This window comes from Charadrius vociferus, unplaced genomic scaffold (genome assembly GCF_000708025.1).
Source record: "Charadrius vociferus isolate BGI_N301 unplaced genomic scaffold, ASM70802v2 scaffold567, whole genome shotgun sequence".
In the NCBI taxonomy this organism is placed as follows: domain Eukaryota; kingdom Metazoa; phylum Chordata; class Aves; order Charadriiformes; family Charadriidae; genus Charadrius; species Charadrius vociferus.
Window position 1 is genome coordinate 35,981 of NW_009649304.1, and position 930 is coordinate 36,910.

Below are 930 nucleotides of genomic sequence, written 5' to 3' on the forward strand. Positions count from 1 at the left end.
GGTGAGGGGAGCAGAATCACAGTATTTAGAATAAAAAGTGCAGGAAATCAAAATACCAAGGTGGTCAGTCAGTCGGTTTATACTTTTCTCAGTTAGTTGTGAGGGTTGCTAGGCAGTTGCAAATGTACCTATTAATATTTTGGTGATATGTTTCTCTTAGCAAAAAAACCAAAAAGCCAATGTAAGGTCAATAATTTATCACTGAATCCCAAGTTCCCTGCTCATTTTTCCTCTTTTTTGTACTCAAACCCCAACTTTCTTTCCAGACCCTTCATTATCAGTGTTTTCAAACCAGTGACATTTGCCCAGTTTCCTCTTTTGCTCCTATAATTTAGACCAACGTACCAGAAAACAGAAATTGATTGTTGCACAGGGATAACAGCAAACCTTCAGTATTCTCTAATTTAATAAAATGTTGATCAAATAGAAGGGGTGCTACATATCCTGCAGTCACTATTTTTGGTAATTTAAATATTTTGAATCTTCAGTAGTGAAGGATATTGCTCCTTGGGGGAGGTACGCACAGGAATTACAAAGAACTGGTACTTTGAAAATAACCAATACTCTTCTCAACTTGATCTAAGCAATGACATTATGGTAACTACTTTAACAGTAATCTATAGCCTTTTTTGTTTTTAAACTTTTTCTTTGTCTTTTCTTCCAAGGCACAAAGGCAACCAGAAACTTCTTTCAGAGGTTCGAGTTGGATCTGAATAAGAAACAATGAAATTCCGGAGGAGTTTTTAATGGAATACAGAAAAAGCATAGCAGAGGATTAAATTGTCCACAGCAACAAAGACAGACTTTCCAAACACAAACAATGGTTTTATATAGTATACTATCATTTGATTTCTGCTTTCAATATAATGAGTGTTGAATTGTATGGGAAATGCTAACCAACTTGCTGGGATTACATCATGGCAGGCTCAG

At 35.7% G+C, this 930-nt stretch overlaps 1 protein-coding gene across 1 annotated transcript in view; it reads left to right on the forward strand.

Annotated features, from left to right (window-relative positions):
* Positions 1-717, forward strand: part of SUSD2 (sushi domain containing 2) — a 28,800-nt gene extending 28,083 nt beyond the window's left edge. Inside the window, exon 15 of the mRNA XM_009889170.1 lies at positions 666-717. Within this exon, the coding sequence (XP_009887472.1) occupies positions 666-717 (52 nt within the window). The remainder of the gene's footprint in view (positions 1-665) is intronic.
* Positions 718-930: the final 213 nt, after the last annotated feature.